The sequence below is a fragment of the Hoplias malabaricus genome, chromosome 4 (genome assembly GCF_029633855.1).
Source record: "Hoplias malabaricus isolate fHopMal1 chromosome 4, fHopMal1.hap1, whole genome shotgun sequence".
Taxonomy (NCBI): Eukaryota; Metazoa; Chordata; class Actinopteri; order Characiformes; family Erythrinidae; genus Hoplias; species Hoplias malabaricus.
This window is the reverse complement of record NC_089803.1, coordinates 43,594,110-43,621,519: the sequence shown is the minus strand read 5'-3', so window position 1 is coordinate 43,621,519 and position 27,410 is coordinate 43,594,110. Positions and strand designations below refer to the sequence as shown.

The 27,410-nt window shown below is 38.5% G+C and overlaps 1 protein-coding gene across 3 annotated transcripts in view; it reads right to left on the bottom strand.

Annotated features, from left to right (window-relative positions):
- Positions 1-27,410, bottom strand: part of anks1b (ankyrin repeat and sterile alpha motif domain containing 1B) — a 276,601-nt gene that overhangs the window by 141,978 nt on the left and 107,213 nt on the right. For all 3 annotated transcript variants that reach the window (XM_066667270.1, XM_066667271.1, XM_066667272.1), the window contains 3 exons: positions 25,494-25,616; positions 21,881-22,062; positions 18,376-18,498 (listed from right to left, as the gene is read on the bottom strand). In XM_066667270.1, coding sequence (XP_066523367.1) covers positions 18,376-18,498; positions 21,881-22,062; positions 25,494-25,616 — 428 coding nt within the window. The remainder of the gene's footprint in view (positions 1-18,375; positions 18,499-21,880; positions 22,063-25,493; positions 25,617-27,410) is intronic.

Below are 27,410 nucleotides of genomic sequence, written 5' to 3'. Positions count from 1 at the left end.
GAACATCACCTCCAATTGAATTTATCCAAAACTGAACTACTGGTCCTCCCAGCCAAGCAAGCTATTCTCCACAACATCAGCATCAAGCTAGGGTCCCTATCAGTGTCTCCCACCAAGGTTGTAAGAAACCTAGGTGTCATGGTTGATGACCAGCTGACCTTCGCAGATCACGTTACCGCTGTAGCTCGATCGTGCTGCTTCTCCCTATTCAACATAAGGAAGATTAGGCCATACCTAACTCAACATACAACACAGCTCCTCGTTCAGACGTTAGTAATCTCCCGTCTAGACTATTGCAACGCCCTCCTGACAGGTCTTCCGGCCTGTGCTGTGAGACCACTACAGATGATCCAGAATGCGGCAGCACGCCTGGTCTTCAACCAACCAAAAAGAGCACATGTCACGCCCCTATTAGTTGAGCTGCATTGGCTACCCTTAGCTGCTCGCATCAAATTCAAATCACTAATGATGGCCTTCAGAGTATTCACTGGTTCTGCTCCCATCTACCTCAATAGACTCTTAAAACCATACGTTAGCGCCCGCCCTCTGCGTTCCTCAAAGGAGCGCCTACTAACACGACCAACCCCCCGTACAGGTCAGTTGAGGCTATTCTCATCTCTGGTACCACGCTGGAGAGCAACAGAAACCCTCTCTTCATTCAAGAAATCATTGAATGTCTTTCTTTAATGCACTTATTACTTCCTGGCATATTGCACTTAATGTAAGGTATTTTGTATAATTTGTGCTGTAGTTCAAATGTTAGATCCTCTTTTGTAAGTCGCTTTGGATAAAAGCGTCTGCCAAATGCATAAATGTAAATGTAAATGTAAGCAACATTCTCATCTCTTTCTATGATCTTCTATGATCTCTTTCTATCTCTTTCTATGAACGTTTGGAGTGCTCTTTGCCATTTTTTTGCCTTGAGCATAGAGATGATGCTTAGTATGTCTGATTGACAGACATATATATGCATATTTAGTGCATCCACTCAAATCACACCACTCAGGTTCAAATGTCAGAGTTGCCCCAGCTCTCTTGATTACAGGCCCCAGTGGAAGCATGGTAAGAGTAACTGTTGTCCAGAAAAATAAGGCCCATGTTATTCTGTATCATCCAAATTGACTTTCTTTCAGCCAAAAGCAGGAGCCATTACTCTACCTGTCAACTTCAAAATCCTACATTACCCAGAGAGCATTGAGAAGATCCATCATGCAAAAGGTAGAGAAGCTAGGGTATCCATCAAACTAAGCTAATAAAAAGAATTTCTCTCTCTCTGCCTCACTCTCATAATATCCCTGCTTTTAAAAGCATACAAACACACAGAGTACAGCACAATAAAACACAAAAACACAAAGTAAGGATGAGAACAGTGATGGTGGTAGGTCATGAATAATTAACTAAATGCCCTTTTCTTTCGTTTGAAGAAAACTGACAGCTGCAGCACTTGTCAAACTTGGTGCTGAATCAGGTCACTGCTTTTGTGAAGCTGTCAAAATGTTAACTCTTAAATCAAACCAAATTGTAATTTGCAGACGTTCATGTTCTTTCTGTGATGAAAACGGTTGCTGTCAATTTTTCATATCTTAAACCTCTCTGCCTCTGTTTTGATCCATTTCCCTTTCATCTTTGCCCACTTTTTCAGTTTTTTTCTCATATTTTCACCTTGGTGTATTTCCAAATGATGTCTTTAGATACTCTGATACTCGGAAAAGCACTGTTAAGCTCAAGGAGCATCATCTAGGGCTGCACATCATTCTTCTGAGGCACGTAGACACCCCCACTCCACCATTCAATCCTTAAATACCAGCAGTTTTGCCCTATTTTCTGTATTGATCAGTCAGATCACTGCCACCAATAATGGATAAATCCAACTGTGGTGCAGTGCTATTAGATATTAGCACATCTAACAGGACCAAATACAGAAAGAACCGTCATCTCATCTGCTTTTAGATCTGATGATGTTTGGGTATGTAAACGTGTTTGTCATCACTACAGGAGCCGAGTGGATCATTAAAAAAGATAGCTTCAGTTAGGTAAAATTGACATCAAAGTGCTTTCACTGCTAATTTTAAACACTTGATATGAACAAATACTACCACATGATACCCTCTATTAACGTACCATGTTTTATGAAAGTTACAAGTTCATTTTGGGTTGTGTGTGTTTGTAAAGAACTTTTTATTTTATTACGTTTGTCAGACTCATCATTAACATGACTGAATTCCATTTTTATTCCTCAATTCCATGATTCCATCCGTGTTCTCTGCATCATGGAAATCACAGGGCCCTATTTAAACTGATTTGTGAAATTTTAAAGTGTCAGGGTAACGTGTGATTTCTCATTGCTTAATGCTCATATACCACTGAACATACCACATAAAGTATAACACTGAAACTTCATCCACCATCATCTCAGTTGTGTATGTCAAATGTATATGTTAAAATCACTCCATATGGCTTATGTTTACATGTTATTTTTCAATTTTTCATATAATAACCCCACCCCCCTCCAAAACACAGAAAAGAAAAACGGCAATGATGCAACCTTACATGAAATCAGTTCTTACTTTCCAATGCAATTAAATATGAATAGATCTTAAGTCATTTTTGAAGCAGTGGTCACTCTATCCTGAAATGATCATTTTCATCAAGTGAACAGAGCAGCACAAATCCTCAAATTAAGCAGATTAATATCTATATGAAGATATCTTAAGCGATACTTTGCTTTGGAAAAGCACAGATAGGTTCCGTGTGGAACAGCATGAGCTGCACATCCTTCCTCCGAGGCATGTGGACCCTCCCACTACATCCTTACAAACTACCGGCTTTGCCCTATTTTCTTTTCAGCTGTGGAAAACAGAGCAAAGTTCAGATCACTCTGCACTTCCGCTCGGCCCTATGCTTATCAGTGTGTCACTTATGGGAAAGAGAGTGCGTGCTTGGGAAGTTAGTGTAAAAAATTATCATCTGAGCCCAGGACACTGTCGCAGTTCAGACAGTTCAATACAGCATCTTCTATACCATCTCTGTCAGATTCTTTTACCCATAAGGAAATTCCTGAAAACCTTCTTCAGTCACTGTCTTTCTCTCTGTCTCTGTCACTTCTAGAATTCTGATTGATTTGCTTTTCCCTGGTTGCTTTTCCACCATGACAGTTCCCCTGCGAAATAAAGCCAGTTAGGTCGCAAAATCCCATCGAAATGCGAAACACTGGCTTTGAAAACCCCAACAATGTTAGCGGTAACGTTAGGCGCTGTTTACTCATCGTGTATTAGTTTCTTGTTTTGGGGTATTTTGGACTGAACCTGGCTCCACGCCCCCATTTGTCACAGATCAGCAGAGTTTTCCTTGTTGCACGTCCAACTCTCGCTGGGGTTTTTCGTCTATCGTTTGGAGTTTTCCGGTTTTCATTTATCCAAGGAGCATTTGAACCTCTTCAAAACACCACAGTTTAATTTAACAAGCTGCCATTCTGAGTCTGATAAAACAAACCAGGCATGAGTAGCTATTAAAAGTTCCAGGGACCATTGAAAAGATTTGACTAATAGAAAAGGAAAAGAGCCGATCCGAGTCAAGTAGGGGCCATGCAGTGGAAAAACACCATATGGAGAAGCTCCTGGGAAACAGAAAGGGGTCTTAAATGATAGAATAGTAAAAGAACCAGAGAGATATAAGGAAGTTTTGAGCTCAGAAATGGTGCATTCACAAACATTTAAGGGCCGAAGCTGGAATGTCAGTTACAGTTTCAGTTTTGAGCGGAAGACATGGATCAAGCACCAAAGAATACTGCAGCTCTGAGCTCAGGAAACTAACAGACAGGCTCTGAATCAGCAGCTTCCTGATTCTGTGTGCATTATCTCGATCTCTCTCTCTCTCTTATTATATATATATATATATATATATATATATATATATATATACAAAAAGTAAATGGGAGCAAGAGAAGCTCCTTCCTGGTTGAAAGCTGCAAAAAACAACTCCACACACAAACAGAAATGTGCTGGAAAAATTCAAAGCATGTCTGAAGTGTTGCTGATAGTGGAGAAAATGTGAGGAAATCCACAGCAAATGACGATGTATTGGCATGTGACAGCAACTTCTGCTCTACTGAATATATCCAGTACTCCTCACTGTTATACAGTTGTGTGAATATTATATGATAAATTTAACTGTTTCCAGCAGCTCTATCTAGTGAAAGTGTCTTATTCTGTTTTGTGCAGATTCAAGAAAGAAATATTGCCTGAAACTGGCAACACCATCTTTCACTGGAATCAAACACAATCTGTGGTGTAAACCATTTAAAATCAGTAAAAAAAGGTTTAATTTGAATTTGAATCATTCATAAGTAACTGAATAATTCATACTACATAGTAGTTACTGGGATATTCCTACTTGTGAATAAATATATGTATTTGTTATTGCATTAACCATAATTGTTATCATATCATTCATAATAGTTGCAGTATAGTTCTTAGTAGTTAATAAATACTTCAAATATTCATATTCATTATTGTGCAAACATCTGCAGTTACTGAAAAAGCTATTAAAATGACTCATAGGTGTTTCTGAAAAATCATTAGCAGTTCTTGAACAATAGGATGTAGTTACTGGAAAATGGATAACAGTTTCTAACAGAATAATTAGCCTTGATTTTATTGGGTTTAATGGGTTATAATGAGAAGCATGCAGAGTCTAAAAAGCTACTGAACAAGACACACCCCCTACACACACACACACACACACACAGCAGTCAAAGACAGATGAAGAAAGAGTTGAGCCTGTACCTGCAGTCTGAGGTCACCTCCTATGGTTTTAACATTAACCGTCCTTGCTGTGTCCAAACTCCTTCAAACTTCTTTTCCTCTCTCTTCTCTCTCTCTCTCTCTCTCTCTCTCTCTCTCTCTCTCTCTCTCTCTCTCTCTCTCTCTCTCTCTACTTCCCCAGCCCCCCCCAGCTTTGATCTCTTGGCAGAGATAGGGCTAAAGAGGAACTGTGATCTGAAGAAAGGAAGCAAACAAACAAGCAAAAGCGGTCCCTCTGAGTAATTAGTGACTGCTCTGGAGCAGCACACATTTCAGTTCAGTCCAAATAGGGAACACTCCTTCAAGCCTTCAACATGTGACTGGGGCCTGACTAAGTTCTAACTTCTTATCTTTTCATGCCCCCAACACCACCCTCCTCCTTCTTGCCACATTTTCCTCACTCAGCTCCGCCTGTTTCTCTTTCACTCTTTCTTTTCACTTTGTGGCAACCAAACTTGTGTCGCCCTCTTGTCTTCTATTCTTGTTTCCCTCTTGGTTCTGCCAAATCCACACCACCCCCAACACCCTCCCCACACCCACCTCTCTCTGGAGGCACAGTAGATAACTGTATCTGATCTGAATAGACTGTCATTTCCTGTGATTTCCCCATCACTGCTGAATGTCTGACTTGGAGAGGAACACACTGGAGGACAGAAGCCCCTCTGAGACCCTTAGACCCCCACATAGCTCAAAAGGGAAATAGAGTAAGATATACACAGAGAAAAATGAGATGACAGGCATTAGGATGGAAGCGAGTGGGATAGAGTGTGTGTGTGTGTGTGTGTGTGCGCACACGTTTGCAAACCCAGTTCTGTACTGGTTGATATCAAAACTTGCAACACAATCCAAAAAGGTTGGGACAGGGGTAATTTAAGACAAACAACATTGTGAAATGCTCCAAAATATATTTAATATAATCATACTTGTGCTGAAAAAGAGCGTCCAAGAAAGACCTAGTCAGTCATGAGCCAGAATGTGTGGAGGCTGCAGCTTTGCCAAAAAATAAAAAATAAAAATGCACTAGTGAATAAAACAAATTAAAAAGTGTTGCCAGAATTTTTGGAATTTCACCGTCTGCTTTCAGAAGCACTGGATCATTTTGAATTTTTAGTCCGTAAATAATTACATGTTGGTACAAGCAAAGGTAAAGTAGTGCAGCGGTAAAACACAAAGTTCATTCATATCCAGATTAGGGACATGCTAGGTCCGGAGCCTGTCTGGAATCACTAAGTGTAGGGCAGAAAGACACCCTTGAGGTGGCGCCAGTCCATTACAGTCACTCACACCTATGGACATTAAAGTAGCCAGTCCACCTACCGACAGAATCTGGAGGAAACCATGCAAAAACATGGAGAACACACCAAACTCCTCACAAACAGCAAGGCAGGGGTTAAACTCTAAAACCTATTAGGTGTACAATTAATTTTTAACTTTTTTTTTGTGTAACATATAATATAATCTCAAAATTCAAAAATGTGCCTGCTCTTTGTGGTTTAACCTGTTGTGAAGTACTGAATACGACAACTGTCATTTTATTCAACAAAATATGACCCAAAATTAAGTAGTTAAAAAATAGCATGTGAGTAAAATTTATTTATAACTGCATTCGTTATGAGTTGCATGAAGAGAAAAGGCGCTTCAAAAGCATCTTTTTGTTTTGTTCTTGGGGATAATATTGTATCAAAAAGTATGTGTTAGATGGTTTAAAGATTGTGATTTCCATGTTAGCAATTGTGAATGCAGTGTTGAATTTTGTATTACAATTGTGTGTTACACAAAAGCTCACTTTACAATCAGTTTGTACATCTAATAGGATCCTGAAGCTGTGTTGCAGCAACACTACCTGCAGCGCCACTATTCTGCCTGGAAAACAAAGTTCATAAGGAAAACCCCCACATATAATCCTTCCCTAATCCAAGAAAATGTATTGCCCATATTATCAGGTCACATACTAATCCAACGTTTTAGAAATTGGTTGTATGTTGTACGACATATTGTAAGAGAGAGAGAGAGAAAGTTCATTTAATACGTAATATTAAATCTGGGTATTCGTCATGTGCTTGAGAATAGGGCTCTCTATTAGCTTCTGTCTGATTGGAGGCCTGGGTCACAGTAGGAGGATCCAGAGAGGAAAGAAAAAAATGCTGAGGGGTTATTAGACCATATGACTTTTACAGGGTACTATACACCAGAGGGCACAAAATGAGGAAAGAAAAACAGCACCGCTCAACAAATTCAACCCAGACTACTGACAAAAGCAGTGCAGCGATAAAGCTTTAACACCATCACTAACTCCTTTCATTTCAGTCAGGCGGAAAATATCCCTCCTGAATCCAAACACCTCTTCTTAGATGTTGTTTAATTATTTCTTACTCATTGATACTTGCAACCCAAACCACATTTGCATGTGTTAATCGAAGGAGGGAAAAACACAAGGAAAAGTCTCAGAGTGAAACCTGTTGATGCAGAATGTAAATCAAATGTAAATGGAATTCATTCCATGACTAAGCAAATCACTGTGATTACATTTAATTAGTATAGCACAACAACAACAATAACTCTGGACTTCTGAGGGTTCGTTTCAGTCAGGCAGATAATTGTAGGGAGAAAAATAGAATGCCTGCTTGTGTGTGTGTGTGTGTCTGAGAGAGAGAGAGAGAGAGAGAGAGAGAGAGAGAGAGAGAGAGAGAGAGAGAGAGAGAGAAAGCAACTCAACGCTAAAGGGGTAAAGGGACTTAGAATAGAGAGTGAAGGTGGACAGAGTGAGAGTGAATAGACGAGGTGACCCTGGAGAAATGACTCTCTTACTCATGAAATGAGCCTGCTCCCGTGTAAAAAGGGCCAAGCATTGTACTGACTTTTCCCATTAAGTCATTTCCCCTCAGAGATTTAACCCCAGCTTCTGGCGCAACCGTTGTACCCTAAGGCCTGGGGTGGCTTTCAATGTTATGCACCCCACTATGCAGAGGGAAAGAGCACTGGAGAAAATGACAGAAGCAACAGGAATATGTTCCTCTCTGTTCAGATCTTGGAAGCATCTCCAGTGGCAGCCACTTCATCTGAGGAGGAAAAGTTGAAGGTCTCGAAAAAATTTTTATCTATAAAAAAGAAGCAATGTAGAAAAACTTTGGGAACCACTGTGTATACCTGTATTGTGAGTATTTCCACTCACCTCTTCATTACTGTATTAAATGAGCCAAACCGAGCCAGGATGATGATATTTTCTCAATACAAGATTTTATCAAATTGTTCCTTTTTAAGATTGAAGCATTTAATAATGTATATTTGAATCAATGTAAGATCATCATAATGCAATTATATTTATAGAAGTAGTGTCTATCCGTTTAAAAAATAGAATCTAAAAAAAATGCATTTCAAATGCTAGCACTTCCTTGTATTTTTTGGGAAGGAGGTGAATGTGTAGTGTGATGACTAACTGGCTAGAGGACACCATTGTTTTTTACTGTATTATAATATTTCTGTGCAGTTTTGATTCAGAATCTCTTAATTTGCTGAGTAAAAGTTTCAGGGAGAGCTTTAGCATCACACACAAGCTTTGACAGAGAAAATTAACATTACAGTGCAGATACATGCTCAGACATAGAAACAGTAGGTAGGTGTGTGTGTGTGTGTGTGTGTGTGTGTGTGTGTGTGTGTGTGCGTGTTCGCATGCACAAGAGAGAAAGACTGAGCTGTCGGAGGGAAAGTTTGTTATGATATTTACTTGTATGTCAACATAAATAAAATGTAATCTACCTTCTGAACATAAAACTGCTAGTATATCACTAAAATGATTAATCAGTGTTTTCAAACAATTTACATTATATTCCCGCATTATGTCAGCATGTTAATTTTGACAGCACTAAATACATCAATTAAAATCATAAAACCAAGTCAACTCATTCTATATTTTACACTGTGGATGATATATTGTATCAGTGCATAAATAAATACCTCCTTGTATATACACATTCCAAGTTCCAGTGGGAACTAGGCTTTTTGGCCTCATAATGGCTTTGGTCATTACAAGCTGGTATGTAAACAGACTTATTATGTCCACATGAAGATGTAAATACAAACTCACCCACACACACACAGAGCCCTTATTAGTGAATGTATACTGTGTGAGGCCTGTAGGGCAATCAGAGGCATTTTTAAGTGATGAAATTCCCCGATATCAGCTGTGCCAGTAGAAACTCCAACAGAAGTGACTGACAGCAACTCATTAGAGACATCCAGCACAGCCGAGCAGGGCTTGTCCATTACTGCTCCACTTAACAAGCCACAAGAACACTCTCAATGAGAAGCCTGCACACACATCGGATAAGTGAGGCAACAAAAGGAGTAGGCATACTCAACCAGATGTAAATCAGCAAAGAACAACAGCATGTCCACCATGAAGCTGTGGAAGGTCAAACTATTACATGCAGCATCTAGCAGCATTAGTCAAGGGGTAATTGTTGTCATCTTGTTGAAATGAGTGCAGAATATATAATAAATACATATACTAGATAGGAAATATACAGCATAATACATAAACAGGAGACAGTAAAATAATATACAGATGTATGTACATGTTTTAAAGCAGCATATGAACAGAGGAACTAGTGCAAACAAGTGAAAATTGTTCAGACAGACTGATAGAAATATACCAATCTAGGGTTAAGAGAGGGGTTAGTGTTGTTGACCTCCATCTTAATTGTTTTCTAAATAATTTCCCATACATTTTCACTCCTATGAGTTGAATCATGTGAGATGACTCTTCTGTGCATGGTCTCTCCCCATGGACTTGGCTGGGATGTATATCTGCAGAGCACTAAGGCAAGTTGTGTGCAAGCGCAATTTAGATCAAGATCGTAAAACACACAGCTACATAAAGGAGACTCTTATTTCAGGCTGTCTATCTGGAGTAATCTATCAAACAGAATGAACACAAGTGGCATGGGGGAAGTAGGCAACAAGCCACAGAGACATAACTCTCTCCCGATGTTCATATTCAAAGAAGGCTACCCACACAAATGCACACACAACACTCCCAGACCTCCTCCACACACTCCCATTCAGGGCTATTATATGAAAACACAATGATGAACTGTATTTGATGTAACTGAATAATAATATACAATAATAACTGAATAATAGTGGGACAACGGTTAGGACAACGAAAATAGAAAATCAAGAGAGTTATCAGGACACACATATTGACATGAATGCAAACAGTCTGTGTTCAAAGCATGATTTAAACTGATCTTGCGCTCATAAAAGACTGTCCATAGGTGTGAGTGTGTGTCACCCTGCAAAGGACTGGCGCCCCCTCCAGGGTGTGTTTCCACCTTGCACCCAGTCATACCGGGTAGGCTCCGGACCAACCGCGACCCTGAACTGATTAAGCGGTTACAGACAATGAACTAATGAATAAACCATACAATGCAATTGCACTGTTAGAAAACAAAACCAAAACCGTGTTGGACCCAGAAAAAAAAATCAAACCAAAACATGTATATATCACTATACATTTCTTCTCTTGTGTAATCTGCACTAATATTGTCCTGTGTAATGTACTGTTGCTCTGTGTTTTTAACATGCCCTGGGTCTGTCAATGTTTATAAGTCACACTGAGGGCTGAAAACCAAAACCACTTCACTCAACATCAAGGACTTCAGTTGTCCCAGTAACCAAGTGGGCTAAACTGTCACATTTACAGAAACATTTATTGAAAGTATACTGTCCTTGTGAGACTAAGCTGAACTAAATTGAAGATCACTAGAAATTCACCCATACAGTTAAGTAAGAGGACACTTTGGTGGATATATTTTGGCAAAAAAAAAAAAAAAAAAGGCAACAGTAATTGTCACTGTGGACCTCTCATGATTCATCAGTCAGGACAGGCATCTCAATTTAGAAAAACAGTCACTTAAAGTACTTATAAAACGAGCTGGAAAAACTGACATGTGGAACATTAAAACAGAGCAGAGCAATATTCTGTGAGTCATTACTCGGCCCCTATGATGAATAGTGCTGTTTAGAAGTAGAAGTGTGATTGCAGCAGGCTCACTACTAATTAAATTACGAGCATTAACAGTGGCCCTTCAAAATTAATTAATCACAACGTCCACAGTAGATTTTGACTAAACATAATTAATTGTACAGATCTATTCAGGGGTTTAACTTATGCTGCGGTTTAATCTATGTTCAAGCCCCTGATTGCCATTATTTTATTACCTGAGATTCCAATCATTCCAATTGAATTAAAACTGGTTTCAGTGAAACTGACTCAAAGGGAAAAAAAAGGGAGAGGTGGTGTTTTGTTTGAGAAACTGGTTCAAAGAGAAGCCAATGAGGAGTATTTATATATATAAAAAACAACCCCTGGAGAAATAACAGTGAGGCAGTTTATTTCACATACTCAAAGCTAGAATTTGGTCAAGTCCATGTAATTACGTGCAATTTTGCTGGATTTGTATTTCCCTGATTATTTGAGTAGTTTTATACCTGCTCAAACATAATTATTTAGAAAGCAATGTCCTTTTTACAAATGCGACAGTATCTGTAGTGCTTTGTGACATGTAAATGACGTTTGAGGTTCATCATTAAAAACATTACACATCTAACAACCATGTTTGCAGTTTAAAAGATTTTGAAAGGTATGTAATAAGTAAGTTTTAAAGCCTTTTTATATGTGAGGTATAACTGTAATTCGACATTCTCCCACTCTGTTGTCATTATATAGTAAATGTGGAATAGTAGTTTTTACATCAAGAAAAATGTGCTGCCAAATCGATACTTGGTAATAATATTTTATCCAAAAGTACATGTCAGTTTTGGTTTAGAAAATTTAAAAAGGGGACTTTCGATGTTAACATTTGCTAATATAGCATATTAATACATCATTTTTATGTTAGTGTTTTCTTGTAGTAAACTCACAATTGTCATTACACACAAAAAAATGTACATTACACAAAACAAAATAAATTAAAAAAAAAATATATATATATATATATATATATATATATATATATATTAAACAGTCATGAGTTTCTTTAGACAGAAAGTATCCAAAAGCACGAAAAACACAGCTTAATAAACCTGAGTTCATGTGCTGATAAACAGTGGATGTCTGAAGAATTTCTACTAAAGTTCTATAAGTTCTCAGTAAGTACTTTTTGAGCTGCTTCTTTTATTCTTCTATGAAAATTATTTAATGCTTCATTTCTCATTTTTACTTCAGTAATTATTTTAACAGAATCACAAAAGGTTTACTTGAGTACAGAGTAAGAATAATCTATCCACCTCTACACAGACCTTAAAAAGAATTACACAGTTACCACTGATTGTGTCAGTAATATCATTACTCTGTACAAGTTACATGCATTTCCATCCATATGGTTCAGCAATGCTACTGAAAGGGTACAGCAAAACTATTGCTAGGGATTCTCTTTGAGCATGAATCATATGTGGCCCATGTTTTCGGAGTGAGAGAAAGAGAAAAAAATATGGAAAAGGAGAGAGAGAGAGAGAGAGAGAGAGAGAGAGAGAGAGAGAGAGAGAGAGAGAGAGGATGGAGAGATGTTTGCTTGACAGAGGAATGAAGAAACAGATATATAGAAAGACTTCAGAAAAGGAGGGGGGAAAAGATGTTGGCAGCAAATGACGGAGACAGGAATGAGGAAGAAGAAGAGCACAGACTGTGAAAAGATGTGCCCCCCCCATGATGCACGATGCACCTTTTCGGACGGAGACTCAGATTTGTCAATGGAATGTAGGCGGAAATCCCACGCCTTGCACTTTATGAATTCTCTGTCTCCTAGCAACCATAAGAACCCTTCTGAATCTGTGTGTGTGTTTGTGCGTGTCTGTGTCCTGCAGTGACAGAGGAATATATCAGTTTAGGGATGCAGAAGTATACCTCATTAGGTATACATTAGGTAAAAGCCCCATCCCAAATGAAACACTCCCACCCCCCACTCACCCCTCCGTGCCACCAGGAGGCGCCTCAGGCTGTCATCACTGTAGCAGCCGAGGGATCCTCATATGGTGCAGGTGGGCGAACTGGCGTGTGACTCAAGAAGACTTCCTAGAGCATAATTGCACTTCCTGTCTGAGGGACGGAATCCCTCCTCCGCAGTCTACCGTAATTCACATGGGCCAGGGGACGTTTCTTACACGTGAAATTCACTTATACAGTGCCATAATCTATCTCTCTCTCTCTCTCTCATAAACAAGTATAAGCTCCCTCACAACGGATACCCTGACAAACCCACTTCAAGTCAAAACACCAATTAGGAACAATACACACACACACATACATACATATATATATACATACACATACATACATATATATATACATACACATACATACATATACATACATACACACACACACACATATATATATATATATCTCAGTGGCGATTGCCCTAAGACTGCAAGGGAAGCTCAGCTTCCCCTACAATGTCAAAAAATAAGTGATCAAATATATACTGTTGTGTGTACATAAATATGCACTACAACGCGATTAAATTTTGTTCAGAATCAGCTTCTTATCACGCGGCTTTCCTCTCAATCATTCGCGCAGAATCACAGTGACTTAAACAGTCTGGACGCTGAGCGTCCACAGAGCTCAATAGCGAAGCAGCGAAACGAGACGAGTCATTGGATAAATGCTGGGCTTTGTCCCGCCCATCGGACGCTCAGCGTCTCTGGGGGTCTATGGGGCAGTGGGCTGGTCTCGGCTGGCCCGGACGCTCAGCTTCTGCATGATGATTGGATGATCTATCTAAGCGATCCTTTGGTTTAAAGATCCGAGGGATCATTACATTTTCATTCTGTTCTGAGTTGAACCAGACTTTCTTAAACCTCTTAGCGGCATTTTCTTTGTTAAAAACGACTAGTGACAAATCGAGCTTCTATTTCTGGTGGGTTTTTTTGTAGCTGCTTGTGTTTGGAGACTGACTTCTATCACTCTTTCTGACTTCTATCACAGTTTCTGTCCTGAGCCCCTCCACCTTCACAAAGCACTCACAGGCGGACACACTTCACATGGGCCAAGGCCGTTTAAGCAGCCTAGCTCTGCTGGCCATTGAGAGGACACTAGTCAAGTCCCTGGAAAAGACGCCTTGTTGGTACGACAGGGTCACAGATCATTTTCTTGAAAAGGAACGGAAGGTAGAATTTACATATAAATAAACCGACACATTTTATGATGTAGGCCAAAATTGAGCTTCCCCTCCTTGAAAGACCAGCATCCGCCACTGATATATATATATATATATATATATATATATATATATATATATATATTTTTTTTTTTTTTTTTCAATATTGAGAGTGTCCACCCATTGCTTGTTCTGCAGCAGTTTCTATTCCCATTAGATGACTGGCTTTCACTATTCTTAAAATAATCTGCAGGGAAAAACCTCCTGTTCAGATTAAGTTAAGAAGAGTTAGTTGCAAGTTCTACTTTGCACAATCGAGGAAATTGAATGTACATTCAATGGTGCTGAATCCTTTTAAAATGTGTCTATTAACACGACACAGCATTGTGTTCACTGTACATCAAAGCAATCCATCAGCTTTCATTTGGGGCGTGTTAAAGAAACACTAGGTACAAATACTGTATTTTTGCTCATGGGCTCCCCCTAGAGTTGCAGAGTTTACTTCCCTTCTACAGCACTGTCCTGAAGTTACAGAAGTGCTGAGCTCTAAAGTAGCAATGTATTCTCTTTATTACAGGTCAGTGAAGCACACAAGTGTCACTGCATGAGCTGAATGTGGACCAGGACACATTGCGAGTTTCTTTGTTACTAAGCATCAGACAGTGGAAGTGTCTGAATTCATGTGTGTCTCCAGCTCTACTTAGTGAACTAAACAGTGTCTCAATATTTAGCACAATACTAATGAGGGATTAGGAAGTCATTTCCGTCACAGCCAATGATTCTGAAGCTGGAATTTTAAGGTAAAATATGACCTAGTGTTGCTTTAAAACAAGAGACACATTGTATAATGTGCAGCAACATTAAGCAGCATTGTCAACATTAAAAAGAATCCAGATGATTCTGAATCCAGAGGTCCTCTACAGTATTGATTTTCTAATTAAGTGGCTGGTGAGTAGTTTTGGGCCAATATTTGAATATAATATAATTAATATAAAGTATTAAGCAATACAAGGAGAGAGCCCAGCTGTTGATTATATGATCATTTATTACCCTCAGGGAAAATGCAAGCTATGGGGTTTCATAACGGAATTTACACTCTAATAAACATTATGTAAAATAGATTTGTTTTGATGGACTGTTCTTTTAATCGCTGGCCTCTCTCTTTCACAATCTGTCTCCTATATTTTCTCTCTCTCTAATATATATCCATTCATTAATATGGTCCACCCTATACACTCCTCTGCTATGAAAATCACTACTTTACTCTAGGTTCAAGGGCAGAAAAAGGGGAAAAACCTACTCTTCTCTTTTGTGATTCTGAATGGAGAGAAACGTCCAGACTCTGTTGGAGTGAGGACTTCACTGCTTACCTCCATCAAGTTCCCATAGCAACACAATCCAATAAGAGATTTGTAGGAATGCCCATTTTAACACAAGCAGCTAGCACCACCACTTTACTCAGCTGTTCATTACAAGCAGATTAACACATACCAGGACAGATAACTACAAATCCCAACCCACTTTCCATGAGGAAACACAGGGACACACAAAAGAGAGTGGACTGTCATCTGAATGAGCAATATTCCCTGGTGGCAGAACAGGCAAGAATGTAGGAATATACCTGTGTGTGTGTGTGTGTGTGTGTGTGTGTGTGTGTGTGTATGTGTGTGTGTGTGAGAGAGAGAGATAGAGAGAGATGGGCGTGAGAGCTATTCTAAGACATACTGTGTGCACTGGAGAGTGCATGGACTGTAATGATTGACCTTTCCAGACACATTAAACATGCACAGGACGCCTCTCACACTCAGACATGAATGCAAACAGAATTTGAAGTTAAATGTTCAAGATGAACAATGAATAGTGATTTACTGCATGACAACCCTTATATGTTAGAATCTAGAGATGAATAATACATATTGGATTCATATTCATTCATTCGTTTATACATTGCCTGTAACTACTTATCTTGTTCAGTGTCACAGGGAGTCCAGAGCCTATGTGGAATTACAGGGTGCAAGACAGGAACACACCCTGGAAGGGGAGCCAGTATATCACAAAGCACCAAACACACAGGCAATTGTGTATGGCCAATCCACATACCAACACGTATATTTTGACTGTGAGATTAAACCAGAATACCTGGAGGAAACCCACACAGATACAGGGAGAACCCACTAAACTCCTCACAGACAGTGACCCAAGGTAGGGCTCGAACCCATAACCCTAGGACCCTGGAGCTGAATTATATTGGCATTAATATATGATTAATGACTTGTATTAAAATATATTTCGAACTGGTATTTGATGATGACATTACTTTATTTAAGAAGGACAGGATATTTAAGAGACACTGTGCTATGTAATATCAGTAGTGTTCTTCATTTTATATTGTGCATTTGTAATACTAAATAAATGTTAACTTTCTAATTTCTGCTCAATGTAGTCCCAATGTTTAACATTATATAACAATTTCTTCGTTTTATGTATTTATTATGTTATTATCAGCCCACATTTTCCATATCATACCCTAGCTTAGTTTGTAGCTTCAATAACAATTATTTATCCTACACAATTTTATATTTATATTACTTTTAAAAAATGCTATCAAATGTGGGCATCCTAAACTTAAGTTAGAAGTACAGACTGGATACCAATGGAAATGTTATAATTATGTATATAATATGTAATTATGTATATAACGTAAAGCAAAGCTAGATAAAAACACAACAATAAGCCTAGTCTTGTAAAGGTTAAGTACTTGTGTGGTGCTCAGTTTCTTCTAGATCCTGCTCCAGCAAATACTACATTTCCACAGTGTGCATTCTGGGAAAGAATCAAAGCTGTGCTGTGGTGTGGGGAGGTATTGGCAATAGTGCCAGTCTAAATTGTTAAATGCTAAATCAAGCTTGGTTTCATCAAAGCACTTTTACAGACCATATATAATCAGGTTTCATCAGGCACGCAAAACAAGCCAAGCTCTCCCCTCTACTGTATGCCATCTGAAATGCCAAAAAAAGCAGCAATGTAGGCTTTCTTACGTCACCTACCCACCTAACCTGCTCTCTACAGAGTTGTCCAGTAATTGCAATGAATGTTTTTTTTTTGTTTTTTGTTTTTTATTGAGTTCACAGACTAAAGTTTATGTGAAGTTACTCAGAGGAAAAAAAAAACAAGAAGAGATTTCTTATCTCATCTCTTTAGGATAGGATGGGAAGACAAATGAGGCATTAGTTTGGGTGTTCTGCTGCTTAGACATTTCTCCTGAGAAAAAGTAGTAAAGGATAGAGAAGGTGCTTGGGCAAAAAGCAAAAATTAAAAATTAAAAAAGAGCCAGCAACCCTTGTTGCTGAAGACTGGAGCTTTTATTGTATAGCAATGTGTTTCTGAACACCTTCATCAGGGTTAAAAAAGCAAATGATAGCATTCCCATACTGAAATAAAGAGAACAGCCAAGGAGAACACAAACATGTGCCGAAACATGTTGGTATGCAATAAAAGCCACAGTTTTTAGTCAACAAGTGTTGCTGGTTCTCTTTTCACTACTATAAAGAAAACAAGACTCTCTGCTATGTCTCCACTTAAGTTACTATTTCTGCACCATTTCATGTCCAAGCCTAAGTACCTCCTTAGTTTTTATGCTGTAAATAAATAGTCTTTTTTATTATTATTGAGGACATATAAATCTCATGTCTCCTTTTTATCTAATGCTATTTCTCTTATGGGTTTTTAGGAGAATCACCATCAAGTTTCATCAGCCATCAACAAACGACTTTGGGGCCATAAAATTTTACTCCAGGCTGTGAGAATAAAGCTGAGGCTGCATGAAGATAATAGTCAGGGTGTGAGAGTCTGAGAGTGCTGTACCTGATGAGCTGGTGCTAAAAAAAAAATAAAAAAATAAAAAGTCCAGTGTGGCTGGTGATATCGTACTCATTGTAAGTAGAGGGAGTATTAGTGATCTCAAACTGGTCCCAGACTGACCTGCAGAGGGTGCATGTGTTTGTGTCTGCAGTGACTCACAATGCCTTGAAACAGAGAAATAGAGGCCCTGAGCCTGCCAGCATGCAGCACATAATGTTGTTCAGCATTCTGAATCTCTCGGGCTACATGCATTAATATCAGAATGCTTATAAACACTACTTATAATTAGCTTATACAATCTTCACGTGGGACTCTCTGGTTCAGTTGCACAACAATCTAATAGCACCATGCCCAATGCCAATTGTCAAATAGAGGGGTAGAAAGCTCCCACACATTGCTGTGGGACTGCTTTCTCTCAGGTGAGGGAGCACTATTCAATAACTGGATGGTATGTGGCTGAATGTCATCAAATCCTCACTGGAATGTTCAGAAATCCAACATACAGCCTTCCAAGGAGAGTGGATACAGTTACTACAGCAAAAGGGGGTGTCTACCTGAGAAAAGCCCATGTTTCTGCAGCCGTTGCAGGGTGTGAGTGCCTCCCACAGGCCTGACGGACCACATGCCTTCTCCTCTTCCTCCATCGCTGTGTTCAACGGGGGAGAGGGCCGCTGGGACTAGGACAGAGTAAAAATAGTGCTGCTATGAAAATACATTAATACACACAATCTTAAAGCCATATTGATATGAATTTGAGCTTTCAAAGACAAAACTACACTGTTTAATAACTGAAGATAATACATCACATCAACAGAATTGTTGTTAAAATCAAAAATTCTGGAAGACATATCGCTTTTGATATATATTCTTCCTGTTAAAAGGATGAGCAGACGTGGTCCCTACTCTGAAACACAAACACCCACCTTCAGAAGTGTAGTTTAATGTCAGAATCAAGGCTGCTGTGGACTCAGCCCAAGCTTGACTAGCTGTGACAGAAGTGATTAAAATTGATCCTGTTTGTGCGTCTGTGTGTATCCGGTGTGTCCTCTCTGTGTGTGCACATTAATATAAGCTTGATTTATTGTCCTGACATGAACACTTCAGATGGCCATATTTAGTCATTCTTTATGTGTGTGTGTATGTGTGTGTGTGTGTCCCAGTTATCGATCACACAAGCTATGGCTAAGCTCGGACTTCCTGTGGCCACTGTGATGAATGACCATGCCGGTCATCATGGTTCCAGTCAAGTCCAATCAGCATTCCACCACACAGTATGGCAATTCCACACAGCACTGGCACAGCATAAATACAAGCACAATTTAGAGCAAATCATCAGCTCTTAAGCCTCTATTCACACTGCAGTGTGGGCTCATTTCAAAAGAGAGTCTGTATTCCTGCTGAGTGACGTCAGGGATCAAACAGGAAAAGGGATTGATTTTTTTTTTCTCTCTATAAATAAGGATCCTCTGATTACATAAATTGAGGGATACCCAACGCTGACACTTGCACTTGGGTGAAGTCTGCTCTCTACTGGTCACATCATGATACTGCAAGCGGGATTTAACTGTCCACTACACAATCAGACCACAACATCACAGCTGAGTATCTTATATACCAATTTGTTGTTTTTTTTTTGTTTTTTTTTTGGCTTTTGAACCATAACATCATGTTAAATATATGCGAGTTTGTAATAGAATGGGAATATGAGTGAATGATTGAGTAAATGTTTATGTCAGTGAATAAACGCATTTGAGTTACTGACTGAATGGTCATGTGAGTGATTGGGTGAGTGCATGAATAAACAAGTGAATATGAGAGTAAATAAGTAAAAACATGAATGAATGAAAGTGTGAATGAATTAATAATAGACTGAACAAATATGTGAATGAATAAATGTAATGAGTGAATAATATTGTGTATTAATGATTGAGTGAGCATGTGTGTAACTGAGTGCATGAATGAATGAGTGAATATGAGAGTGAGTGAAAGAGTATTTAAGTAAATATGTGAGTGAGTTACAAGTCAGTTCCATGTTCCATGAGGTGTGCCACATCTAAAATCCAGATGCTGCGACAATGATATCATAAAAACGGAATTAGTAGCTAGAACCGATATTTCAATACCATGCTGATACCAAAATACTGAAAACGTGACAGTAATTCTTTTCTATAATAAAGTTACTGAAAAACCAGAAAAAAAACGCAGCTCTCATACTGAAGATTTTGACCCCTCCATTAGTAATAATAGCAAGCTAACATTAGCTAACAAAAATACATAAGTACTATACTTGATTTTGTACTGGGGAACGTAGGGTGCTGTACACTGACTTGTAGTAAATTAAAAGTGGAACATAACATAATTTAGCACATTTAATACTGTCAATAATCATAAACATGGCCAGGACAGGGCTATACGCAGAATTAATTCATTCATTGTCTATAACGGCTTAATTGGAAAAACATCTGCTTTTTAGACTGAACCATTTAGATACAGTTTCCAGAAAAACTTTATACATAAAAATCACATTAGCTAATTTCATATAGATTTACAATAACATTAACAAATTATTATTAGAGTATAAGACAAATGAGTCCTAAATAAGCAATTCACTCAATGACACTTTGACTGAACATATGTAATTAGCCTTTCAGACTCTTAGACCAATGAGATTATTTCACTTCCAATCTTAATTTAATCAATGAATAATAGAAAATTAGTTATTTTAAACTGGCAATACAGTATTTGCAAAATACATGGACAGATTCTGCTTTGCCACTGTTCAAAAAGGCTACTGACAGGCAATAACAGTCCCGATGGCCATTGGCTTAATAAATGACAACAAAATGTTTGATCTGATTGACTACAATTAAAAAGGATTTACAAGTGCATACAGGTCCCCCGGCCCGTGTTCCTTATTTTGATTTCAGAAAGTTGGCAACCCTAAATATAGTGTAAAAGTCATTCACTCTTTGGAAACGTTCAGCACATATATACAGATCCAACTACAAACTATGAAGATAATAATAAAATACATTTAACAGAAAAATACAAATACACTTCATGTAATATTAAATAGTTCATTGTATTTATATAAACATTTTGCCATTAAAAAGTTATTGTAAGTTAAAAGTCTTATATATTACACCTGGGTATCATTATTTTTTGCCTTTTTATCTTGATATTTTAGGCAGCTAGTCACTGCAATAGAAATGTTATACCACCATAAAATTTGCTTGTTTGTTTGGTACAATTCTGTTGTTTTAAATGACAGTTTTTCTTTTTTTTGCATCTGCACAAGGACTTACAGTGATCACAAATCATATAGATTACATGGGGAAATTGGTACTGAGAATTGTACAGTATGTTTTAGTATGATCTGTATGATTACAAATGATAGTCCTGGTATCGTGTTTAAGTGACTCCTGTGAAGCTGACACTCGTGTAGGGATTAAGGAGCTGTTGGTAAAAATTAACTGATAATTCGTTCATTCATTGTCTGTATCTGCTTATCCACTTCAGTGTTACGGTGGGTCCGGAGCCTACAAGGTGTCACTGGGCGCAAGGCAGGAATACACCCTGGAGGGGGCACCAGTCCTTCACAGGGCGACACACACTCACACATTCATTCACACACTCACAACTAGAGACACTTTTTTCTAAGTCACCAATCCACCTGCTGTGCCACCGTGCCACCCTTAAATGATAATGACTCAAAATATTAGTGTTTTGTTCAGCTAAAGGCCTCAGTGTAATATATGCCTATACCTCTGTTCCAGTAGGGATTCAAACCCAAATACACAACCCATATCCCAAGAGACCAAATTTTCTGGTACAGCCAGGTAGATTAACAACTTTGAAATATAAATATAATAGTAAGGTTACAACCATGAGCACAATTATATATGACATCCTTCCACTGTTTGCTGAAGTCATGAGGAGTGTTCTTACTGCACAAAATCTGTAGACACCCCTTAACACTAGTGAAGTCAGGTCCTTCAAATAGGGCACAGATAATGCAGTGAGGAACACTGAGGACCTCTAAGTGGTAATGCTCTTTACCTTGTTGATGCGAGTGAGGGTGCTGTTCTTCTCGTCGTCAGACAGGCGTCCACTGCAGAAGCTCTCCACAGAATGAGAGTGTGAGGAAATGGTCTGGCACAGCTCCTCAAAAGAGTAATCCCTGTCCCGACACATTTTGATCTCATTCAGCAACTTTGACAACTCCCCCGTCACTGCATCATCTAGAGTGAGTGAGTGAGAGAGAGAGAGAGAGAGAGAGAGAGAGAGAGAGAGTGAGTTCAACCAGGATAATTAAGAATTTCTAATCTGATACACAGAATTTTCTAAAATAATTATAATAATATATAATAAAATAATAACAGTACATGAATTAAGAGATAATAGTTCACAACCCCCACTTGTAAATGAGTCCTCCACAACAGTGCGTTTGTGTTTCTGGGTTGAAGATCAAGAGATTTGACCTCTAGATTCTCAATCCTATTTGCCACTCATTCTCTCCACTGCTCCCTTCAGTTCCTTCTATACTATACACTGTTTTCTGTCCATTTCTTCATTACATCAAAAGGGGACTCTATCTGACCCATGTTTTAAGACCTCGCTCTCGTGCATACATAAATTACAAATGAAAGCTAACATACAGTACACATACAGCTTGTATAATCTCTGATGAAAAGCATGAAATGGGAGTATCTGAAGCAGTTGCACTTGAGCTTAAGCACACTATGCTCAATGATATATTTTGGCCGTGAAGTACTGGAACTGTGCCTCCAGACTGACGAGGCTCCATCTGATATCTTTGGGGAAAGCTGGAGTGGTGCTTGATCCAAATTGAATCATCTAACATCAGTTACTGATTGTACAGCCACCATCCATTTCTCACAGAAATGTTCCAGCAAACCCTTCCCAGTAGATTAGAGGCTGTTACTGCAGTAATGAGGGAGCAAACTCACTATGAACGGTGTTTTAGAAGAACTGCTCGATGAGTATATGTCCACAAACTGGCAAAAGTGTATATCAGTCACTGACAGATGACGTGAGAGGTTTGTTGTCTACGCTATTTTAGATGTATACCATGGTTAAGAACTGAAACTATTAAACTCTGAGCATATTTTACTCATTTACTTCCTTTTTTTGGTGAAATTACACAATCATGTTGTGTGTAAGTTTGCAGTACTAAGTCCTATGATGGCATGTTGATCAACAGGGTAGACCTAAATACTTTTAAACCCTTAGATCATTTCTTTTTCATCCTTAGGACTGTATAGAACTAATACATGAAGTAATACCATAAAAATTAGGAATAATTTCTGATTTTACTTTAGTATTGTGTCAAATATTTAGTTGTTTCATCAAGACGCCACATTATTGTCTTGTTACTGATTTGTAATTCACTATAAAGTGCACTATTATAGGGAACTGAATTCAGGAGGGCACATGGGAGGGTACATGGGTTGAACACTACTTTTATGCATTGTGGGCTTGTTTGAGTGCACAGAAATTGGTACTACAAAATGGCAGAAACCCAAAAGAGTGCCCTATATAGTGAATAGAGCACAATTTCAGACACAGAGTGTGTCTTTGAACAATGAATCACATGCTGCATGAAACCCAGCAGCCATACCTGCCCTTTGCTGTTAAGACTGAACATGTCTGCTTTAATGAGAGAAAACTTGGACTCTTGATTACAGCTAGTTTACCCTTGCTATAGGACTGTGCTTTGGTTAAGGTGGAATGTAAATATGTAAACTCAGCCATGGAATTCAGGGGATTTACAGTTTGGGAACAGTTCCCAGGTGAGCACACTTATATCCTAAATAAAATGATTGGTAACATTCAAGTATGAGTTTGGGGGCCGAACAGCTAGTCATATGGAGCAATATTGTTAAACGTTAAAAAATGTGTCTGAGTAATGGGCCCTGGTCTTCTTGCAGAGTTGTGGAATCCTCTCACTTTGCTCATACTTCTCTAATTTAAGTGCTGTCACTGCTGCCTGATTATAAAAAGTTATATAATGTAAAATGTGTTTGTCACTGTTTTCACAGTGACCATTCTCCAAAAACGGTGTGATGTGTAACACATGACTGACAAACCTTGATTACACACTATATACACCTAGAGTTGAAGGGGGGTTTAAACAAACTGACGCTGTAAACTGAAAGTGCAGGAGAGACTATACCTCCATTCTAATGAACGCTCCAATGCTGAGTTGCACCTATGCTGTGCACTGATGCGTGCTCCCATCCGTTTTGCTTTGGCTCTCTCTGAGGCTTGGGTGTAATTGAGATCATTAAGAAAATGCCGCGGCAGGCGCGGTGAAAGTTCCAATTCAGCAGTCTTCCCGACCACAGGGACTCCAGCCAGAACTATGCTGCTGTCTCATCACCACAAGGGGCGCTGTTTGCTGAAGTCTGAGTGGCCACTCTACAATCTACATTTACATCGCAACAGTCTGTCGTCTTTTTTTTATTTTTTAGCCTGATATTAATAGTGAAGCTCGTATCCTCTAGACAAGAGTATTGATAAAACGTTGTCCTTGTTTGATTGCACACTTCCCAAAAAGAAGGTTTTGTTCTACTGTGGCTATCTGGTATTCTAGTGATAAATTCAAGTGATCCTTGAGGTAGAAATTGTGAGAACCCCTGTTCTAGATCAGAGGCAAATGGCCATAAATGCATGTTATAAATATTCTGTGACCCCAAGCCTTTTACATTGTGTAAGTTTCCACAAACGTATTATTTAAGACTATAGTATAATATTAAAATATAATATCTATATTTTATTGCATGAGAGTATCATGTGTATAAGAGAAGTGACTAATAGCTACAAAGGGATTAATCTTTCACTGAGACAGCAGTTTTTTTGTCAAATAAATAAATACATAAATAAATATTAGGGCTTGTGAGCTTTCTTCAAAGACCACCTTTGTAAATCCAGAGGACGGGTCGCTAGTGATCCCTAGTTTAGAGCCTGTGATCTCCATATATACATATACTATGTATAGCTCATCAAAGCAGGGTATAATTGTCCATTAAACAACTATAAACTATTCACACTACCTTAGACCTGCTTTTTTATTACTATATGAATTTTGAAGTCAGTGACAGGAGCCTCTGTCCATATGCATATTGTATAATATGTAGCCTCTGTGAAATAAACTATACAGGCACAGTGTTCTGTAAGCTGGCAAGAACTGTCTAGTAATAAACCATATTTTCTCAGTGTGACCACTTGGTGCTGCTGTTAGCTGTGAGAGAGAAGGGAATCAATGGTTTTAATGAATGAGGAGAAGGCCAAAGTGACTCTCACATAAAAAACATAAACAAAAACAGTTTTAGCTTCTTCTGTAAAAGGCATCTTGTTCATTGAATTGACATCTGTATTGTCATGACTGGCTCAGCACCATCAAAAATGAAATAGGAGCCCACAGACTGAATCAGTCCTATTGATCTCTAACATAATAAGAAAATCATGAGGGAAAAACAGTGTTAGTGTGGTCAGGACAGGCCCTACGTAAACAGAAAACAATCTCAAACAGAAATGAGGTAACTCACTTCTGCAGCCACAAGCATGCTAATCTCCTCCTACATATCCTATCCTAATAACTACCCTACAGCCACAGCACCTGCAGTTGGCATTGGCACAGCTTACTTACTTTTGTGTCTGAGGGATGGGGAGGCAGAAGGTGAGGGTATTGAGGTGCGAGGTGTGGGTACTGGACACTGACGAACAGGCTCTTCCATGATGTTGCCCATATCATTGTCTGCCATCATATACTCTGCAGACAGAGACAGAATGTAAATAAGTGTACACATACAAATGCCTACAGACACAGCCTAAAAAGACCATATAATCTAACAAAAGGTATGCTGGTTGTGGGTTGTATGCTAAATGTATACTGACTTGACCCTGCACAGCTGAAGAAATCATGCTTATGGTTAAAATGTTTATACGGCACTAACATTGCATTATATTATGCCTCTGTAAAATGAGAACACATGTGCATAAATACAATTATGCATTGCTTAAAACTGCTGATCAGAGCTATGTGAGAACTGTGTGGGTGGGATCCTAAAATGATAAGTTTGCATGACAAATATCTAGCTGTCCATCACTCCCAGCCTATTATAGCCACTGAGGCAGGAATAAACACTGTAGCTGGAGTACGTAGAAATGAGCAAAACTGGCCTTTATATAGAGATATGCTCCATTTAGGCCTATGTTCACATTACAAGCCTCAATAATCAAAGTTGGTTATATTGACGGTTCACATTCATAAATGTAAGTGACCTGTATCTGTCTGTAACGTCAACAAATCTGTCCCTGTAACAGCATGCATGTACGCTTTGATACATTTAAGCGTCTCCATCCCAAATGGGTCCCTAAGCCATGTGTAGTGTGTGGTGTATGCTCTGGAATAACAGTTACACCAAAGTACAGAACAATATTTGTAACAAATGCATTTTTATTCAGCTATCACTTGCTTAGTGTACTGTAGAAAGCATGGATCCAGTTGCACGGCAGGGTGGCAAAACAACAACGCAGAAGAAGCTCAAGCTCCATCTGAAATAACGCTTTACTCCCTACATAGTGTATTTCACAGATTATAAATCTAAATTTACTACACACAGACAAGGCATTAACTTGACTGAAAAAGCTTATAGCAGATTATATATGGTTTAGGGGTGTGCAATATGATGATATCAGATCGTGAAAGATAAGAATTTGTTGGATTGTGTTAATGCACATTCAGTCCAGTTTTTTTTACATAATGTGTATGTATTACACATCAGTCGAATGGGCGAACTCTCAGGACACAGATAATGTAAGTCAGTACTCTAAAATGTATGACTACTGAGTTAAAACCAAAATAATTAATTATTATTCCATACATGAGACTTCTTCCTCACAAAAATGTGGTGCCATTAAGCCTGAAGAACCCATAAGCGATGCACACACACACACAAACATAGGTTGTCCCCTTCAAAACTTGGAGAGTTTTTTTTCTGCAGGAAAAATGAACTTTTTCCTTATGAAGAGACTGGGGTCTTTGAAGATTCCAAATTAATATTTCAAAGAAGGTTCAAAATAAAATTTCGAAAAGAGCCTAAAATATTTTGTTGTTTTGACCAATAAAATTTGACCCAAAAAAAAAATTCTGAAGGCTTTCAGTAACATTACATCATAAAATCGCCTCTAGTTTATTCACAGCCTTAAGATTTGAGTATGTAATTTCAGGCGGAATATGAAAAAAATACCTGGAGTGCAAACCAGCATGAAAATTAATCGTGATAAAATTCACATCGTGATCCTGCAAAATAAATAAATAAAATAAAAAATTGCGATAATGTATTTTTACCATATTGCCCAGCCCTACAACAGTTCATATTTTACAACCAATATTGTGCACTACATAGGGTTGAGTGAGACATTTGAGATTGAGTGGATCTCTTGGCATAGCAGTAAAAGAAAGTTGGCTGGCTTAATTTTACCTTCTTGTCCTAATCATGTGCAATCAACGAGCTGTTTACTGTTCTCCCAAGCAAAATGTGTCAAATGTTTAGTAGCACAT